General features: G+C 36.4%; 1 protein-coding gene across 1 annotated transcript in view; it reads right to left on the reverse strand.

Annotated features, from left to right (window-relative positions):
- Window positions 1–6,879, reverse strand: part of FAM184B (family with sequence similarity 184, member B) — a 47,028-nt gene that overhangs the window by 15,829 nt on the left and 24,320 nt on the right. Inside the window, 4 exon segments of the mRNA XM_009887661.1 lie at window positions 2,283–2,426; window positions 3,735–3,845; window positions 4,368–4,398; window positions 5,827–5,960. Coding sequence (XP_009885963.1) covers window positions 2,283–2,426; window positions 3,735–3,845; window positions 4,368–4,398; window positions 5,827–5,960 — 420 coding nt within the window.

Consider the following 6,879-nt stretch of genomic DNA (forward strand, 5'->3'; position numbering starts at 1 on the left):
ATATTAGAGGTTAAGAAACAAACATTTCCATCCTATCAGGTTTTCTCCTCCTGTCTTTCAATTAAAAGGTCTGTCAAATCCACCCGCGCAAATTCTTCTCTAGAATATTTTGCAGTGCCCAGGCATTTTATTATGTCTCATTACTTCAAAATTGATAGCCAGAGCCTCAATTTGTTTAAATTGGTAAAGCAACATTTAAGCCAATGAAACTATGCCAACTCACATCAGTCCAGAATCTATTTGGCTCCTTTTACTATTAACATGCCAGCAACATAGTGTGATTTTGTGTTTTATAATGTCTTCCTGCTGCAAAACAAAACCTCTTGAAAGAACTTCATTCACTCATTCATTCACTTTTATCCACCAGAATTGCCTAAAGTGGTCTTAAAGATGCAAACAATACCTATCCACAGTATAAACTCTAGGCAACAGTATTCTTCTAGGCTCTGCTGAATTCTTTTCAAATTTCAGGGTTATGTTTGCACATGCCCTTTCTTAGAACAGCTGATTCTGCCTCCCACAGTCTTCCAAGTAAATTAAAAATGAACAACTAGCACTAAAAGATGACAGGTAAGTTTTGCAACATTTCAAGTCTTTCAAGTTTCATTCTTTTCTAACCGTAATTACTGTCCTTCTCCTGGGAAGGATGGCTTGATTCTTTTGAAGAAGTACCTCTCAGATTTTGATAGCCCATGGGTAAAAATACTGGGCATGTATAAGGCTGTGCATGCCATCATGGTTGGCTCCCCTGTTTGACTTCTGCTTTGATTATTTTAATTCACTGTGCTTGCAAGCACTATGAATACTTGAAGTCTATCTTATGTCTGCTCTCCCCTTCTTTTATTTATCATATGTAAGAAGTGTGAAATCTCAAAGGCAAGATCTAAAGTTGGAATCAGAGAGAATATTTTGACTTCCTGTATCTTTTAAGTAGAAAGATCTGAGCTTCTCAATACATTGCTAAGGGATGAATTTATATAAAAGTCCTTAAACCACCTTTTTATGTATTTTTGAAGAGTCAGCACAATTGAGAATTTGTTCAGAGTCAAAATAAGGCACCAAATGCTACAGGGCTTTACACATACTATGATGCTATTACATCAAAACAGTAACACAGTACAAGAAGTAACAACAAAATAATGAAATTGTATTTTACTGTTGTCTTGAGGCTTATTTCACAGTTACTTCAGTTAAGTTCACAGTTAAGCTCCTTCCTAAACTTATGGCAATTCCGGACCGGAGGGACAGGTGTGACCATATTAGGCGCACCTCTACTGCTGCTATTTGGTGGTGCCTCCAAGGTCCATCAAGGCTCTGGGCATTGCTGTGCTAGCATTGTTCAAATATATATCATAAGGTGATGCCTGCGCTTCCATTTCACGCACCTTCTAATTCCAGAATAGCCCCTTTAACACATGTTGAAGAGATCTCCTAGTGCAAAAGCAAGGAAGTGGAGGACTTTAATGAATTAGCATTTGACCCACACTGAATCTTACATCCTTCCTTTCAAAGGACCAAATTGGTGTGAATCAGATTTCTTTATCCAGAAAAATCTCATTAATACAGAAATACTGCCACATTGACGTGCATCCCCAGAGAGATGAAATTATCATAATTATGTCTACTCTGCATAGTGCTCTAGCTATGTCAGCCCAACCAAAAATGTGTCTTATGCAGCCAAGGAAGCTATTTTTAGATCTGAAATTGTATCCAGGTTAGAACTGGATTAGTAACAGCACATTGCCTAACCTTTGAGGCGGAAGCTCTGGGCTGAGCCATTGCAAAGGTTCCCAGCTGGGAATCATGCCCTCAGTGAAACATAATGCTGTAGATTAAATGGTGGTTTCTTGGCTGTGAATATTCACATATTTATAGATGGAAAGTATTGTAAGTTGAAATGAATTCACTTCCCTGGCAATACTGCCAAGTAATTGGTTCAGAAAGTAACTCATAGAGTACAAAGAAAAATGCAGAATTTCTCTTCAGAGGGAGTATTTCCTCCTTTTTTGGGAGCATTGCTAGATTCTAAGATACTACAAAACATTTCTTGGTGTATCCGTTCATACTTACTATGGTGTTGTGAACATAACATATGGCATGATATATACTATTTTATATTATTTATTTCTGTTTATATTTATAGTGGCAATAATTTCCTGCCACCACTTGCATTTACCATGATCTCATGATACAAGATCTAGCAGTTAGGAAGCACAAGTTTCTTTCCTATTTTTCTGTCCTGAACGTGTGACTTCAAGAAAAGTAATTTGATTACTCACTACCTTACTTTTTCCATCTTCAAAACCTGAAGAATAACTTGAGCTACCTAATTCCTGTTGTTTACTTTTTCTTGAACTAGACTGAAGAAATTTTGTATATTTGGGAATATCCTCATTTTGCTTAATAAAATCTTGGAGTCTCAAAACCTGGATTGGCAGGAAAAAAACAAAGAAATGGATGACAAATTCACATGGTGAAAACATGTTCATTCACCCATAATCTCCCAGAAGGGACAATCACAAATCATTTTGTTGTTCTTCTGAAAAAGGCACCAAATGCAATGACATACTTGGGGTAGACAAATAAATGCTGCACTGAGCATCATCAGAACTTTTCATTAGGGCACTGATTTCAGTTCTGTTAAGGCAGTTGTTTTATAGCTTATCCATGAGATAAAAGTATCAAAATGTTCACAGCCAAAAACTTCACATGATCACACTGAAGAAAAGGAAATATCCTGTACGTAACATTTTAAAGCAGACAGTATTTGCTGAAAAGAACTGAACACCACAAAAGGGGAACACCTGAGAGGAAGAAAAGGTGCATTCAGAGTTGTCAGAAATTTTAAAGGCACAGTGTTTACCTGGGTAAATAACTGCCTTGTAGGGGTTCTGCTTTTGTTTTGGCAGAAAATTATTTATCCCACCTGTTATGACTTTTCAAATAATGACACTCTCCTGTATAAATATTTTGGCAGATGTACTGATCTGGAAAATTTGCATCACTTGGCCTGCAACTGACTATCATTGCAGCTGTAACAGGTGGATAACCTAATACTAACACATCTCAGGTATTTATTTCCAGATTAATCCATGTCAGCAGATTTGCATTATGACTTAGGTGTAATCACAGTGGGCAACAGTAGATAAGCTATGACATCCTTAAAGCTACTTTGAGGTCACAGTGCTTTCTCTATTTCATTCCTGATCTTGAGAACAGAGCGAGGCATACCTAACTACTAATATATACTAAATTACTGCACATTCCAATCTGCTTCATTTACCACCCTTACCATCAAGTAGGTGGAACAGAAATAATGATCTATTTGACCTTTGCTCAAGGGAGCAAGCAAGCAGACCCTTTTACATGTCTACACACACACACGAAACAATCAGAAAGTCAACAAGAGCTGTAAGGAAGATTCTAGTCTCACTTAGCTCTGTATACAAGGAGTCAGAGTCAGCATCCATCTCTGATATAGCCAAACTCCTCACCAAAAAGCCTTAATATACCTCCAAAGAATGATATATGAAATTTATTGAAATAAATAGGCTTGTCAAACTCCTCATAAAAGTTCAGGAGCACACATTTCTGTTATTTCTATCTAGAGTCCTTGCATATTTTCTTCAATGATAGTCACAGCAAATATGATTAAAATCTAATCAAGAATCTCTCAGATGAGAGGAAAAATGAAGAGCCCTTTTATTACTGGGTTACATTTATGCCCAGTTTACCTCAAGTGAAGAGTTTTGAAGTTTTCCAGTTAGGACTTCTTTCTCTTTCTCTAGTTGCTTTAGTTCACACTCTGAATTTCTTTTAAATTCCTCTAGCTGTGTCTGAAGCTCCTAAAGTTAAAAACAAACAAACAAACAAAAAGCATGCAATAGCCAGGACAAAACATGCAGCATGAAAAAGAACATTACTTCTATATTAACCTAGATAATAGAGCAGTTTACACAGTAATACTTGCTATTCTCTACTCAATACATGCTACTGTCTTTTAATGTCACCCATGTATTATTCAATCAAATAAGTATTAACAGTTTGTTCTGGTACTTTCTAATACTAGTGTTAGACAATACAGCTCACATAATCCTAATCTTCTACCGAAAGCTTCCCTGAGGTGGAAAACTGTACAGCATGAAGAGTCAGACTGTTTTGTTTTGAGTGGTGTTAGTGTTCAAAATAATTTAGCATGCAAGAGTCACCTGCAAGATCTGAAAACAACACAAATATACATGGACCATACAAATAGCCAGATTACTAACTACTGAGCAATTAGTGAAAAAGGGAATCAAAGGAGGCACTATCTTATAGCATCCATAAGGAAAATCCCAATGAGGCAGTAAAAATAATTTTAAGTATACCTGTACAAACTTATTCACATAAAAGAATACACTATATAAAAGGCAAAGTCCTTTCATAAGGCTTATACCTGATAGTGTAACTGCGTACCTTGAAGCACTGCAACTTCACATACTGATCAAATGTGAGCACTTTCACAATCAGATAAAATAATTTACTCACACAGGTTCCTTTTTGAGAAATGAGATTGCATAAATGTATAAACTCCAGCAGTTTCATAGGCAGAAATTAGTTCTTCTGACAAGCACTTGACACAATTCCTAGTCTCCAAAATCTAGAAGGTACTATGAAGCTCAGCATTTAGTGATAGGAGCTACACGCTTTTTATGACTTCACAACTTGTCAGCAAGCAATTTGATTATTCTCAAGTAAATGTTGAACTCAGAAAGGTATAGCAGCATTAAAACTGGGGAAAATGGGTAGAAGTACATTCTTCACATCAAGAAGGGTAAAAGAACACTTGACCTGATTGTGCAATTCTACAAAATGTTCTAATCAATTTATTTATTTTTTTTTTGTCTAGAAGATGTCTGACAAACACATCAGTACATTAGGAGACAGAAATTAAATTCCTCCTTCATTTATGCTCAAATTTGGCAAACCACTTGGGCATGCACTCAGTTGTAAGCTTCACTAAGCATTAAAGCATGTGCTTAAAACATGTTTCAAGGTTTTCCTCCATTTGAATAGATTTCAACTCACATTTGTTTTCCTACTGCACAGAAACATTACAGATTGCAAATTTCCTGAAGCCAAAGGATTCAGCCACAGACAACAGTTCTCCTGAAAGTGAAATTCTGTGAAGAACCTCTTAAGCCAATTACTGCTAACGCGTACCGAGAACAAAAATTACAGCTCAGCCCCTCAAACCACATTGAGAGAAGGTATTACTCAGGCAACGTGTCTGGATCCATGCAAAGGTAAGTATTCTTTCTGATTAAAGCTAAATAAGGACATAGATATGCATGTATTTGCTCGTAACTAGTCATCGTTTCATTGGTGACACCTCCACTCTGAATCCATTTACCAACACTTTGCAGAATCAGATCCTCCGCCTAAACAATGCAAAATTTTGATTACATCAATGTATCTGATTATTTCACAGCAGCAATACATGGAAACTTAAGTCAGAAATTGGAATACACCTACGATACATTTTTCTTCAGGACGGACCTTGTATTAATCACTCCAACCGTCACATGCAAAGCATGCAAGGATAAGTGTTGCTAAGAAGGCAGTTTATCACATGAAGGCTAAATTCACCTTCCTGCCTGTGGAGCTTTTCACAGAAATACATCAGTTTGATTTTTTTTTTTTTCAGTAAGACCGTAGCGAGAAAATCCTTGCGTTTTATGTTAATTCAAAGTGCCTCCAGTGAGGATAATTCAAATGATGTCACTGTGACCAATAAGATTAAAACCAGATGAATTAGAGCATCTATAAATAGAAGCACATTCCTACCTTCTGCATTTTTTTCTTTAAGCTTCCATGAAGTTTTAGACTGGCTTGATTTCCTTTGTATGCTTCATTACAAGATCTTCCAGACCCTTTCACAGCTATTCCTTCAGACAAATCTTTTCCTTATGGGACTGATGCTTGCTTTACAAAGCAAGTTCTCTGTGTCTTTTATTCATACCCTCTTTTTAAATAGGTACAGTTTACATAGTCTATAAAACACACTAGCTATTCAATATGAGAAAACCAGGGTAGAATTCTAGGGTCACAGTAGTCTATTTTGTAGTGAATACGCTATTTAAGTGGATATACTCCATTGACAAATACTGGCTTTATTTTAATTAACAATGTAGAACTGCAGTGATTCAGGGCTGTATGCCTCTTCTGCAGTCTAGGAATGTGGGGGTTTTGCTGTTCTGACTTGCGTTTGGGTGTGTAACTCACTGCCAACCATGCAGGCTTCCTCAAGGACAACCTTAGTTCTGTGAAAAAGTACAAAGGACAATTTGTTTTTTCTTATGTCTCTGATGTCAGGTCTAATTTTCCAGAATGCTAGCATAACAATGTTCTAGGAGAACAAAAAATATTGAAAAGATTCAACACTAGACAATTGTTTAAGGGGAGACATTGTACAGAGGGAACTCTCAGGATACATACGTTCCTCATTGTACTGAGTTTATTCCTGGTATTATTTCTGCATAGCATCTCAGAAGAACTGTTTTCTATATTAAAAAAAAAAATATATCAGTATTCCAATTTGACCTTAACAGAGAAAGTATGCCTTGGACCTTTTTTCTTTAATGTTTTAGTTACAGAAGTTGAATAGTCTTCCTTGTTCTAGCCCAAGGATGTCAGCAGTTTCTTTGCTGTCATTGCAGCAACTCAGGTACTTCCTATTATGAACATGAGTCAGTGTTCCACTGGTCATAAATCTGGAAATTTTACAGTATTGACTGCTGTAGAATAACTCCAAATCCATTAATCTTAAAAGAAAATTGACATTGATTTCAGTACTTTTGGCATGACATGCCTTTGAATATTTGAGAGCAAACCACCTGT

This window comes from Charadrius vociferus, unplaced genomic scaffold, assembly GCF_000708025.1.
Source record: "Charadrius vociferus isolate BGI_N301 unplaced genomic scaffold, ASM70802v2 scaffold306, whole genome shotgun sequence".
Classification (NCBI taxonomy): Eukaryota; Metazoa; Chordata; class Aves; order Charadriiformes; family Charadriidae; genus Charadrius; species Charadrius vociferus.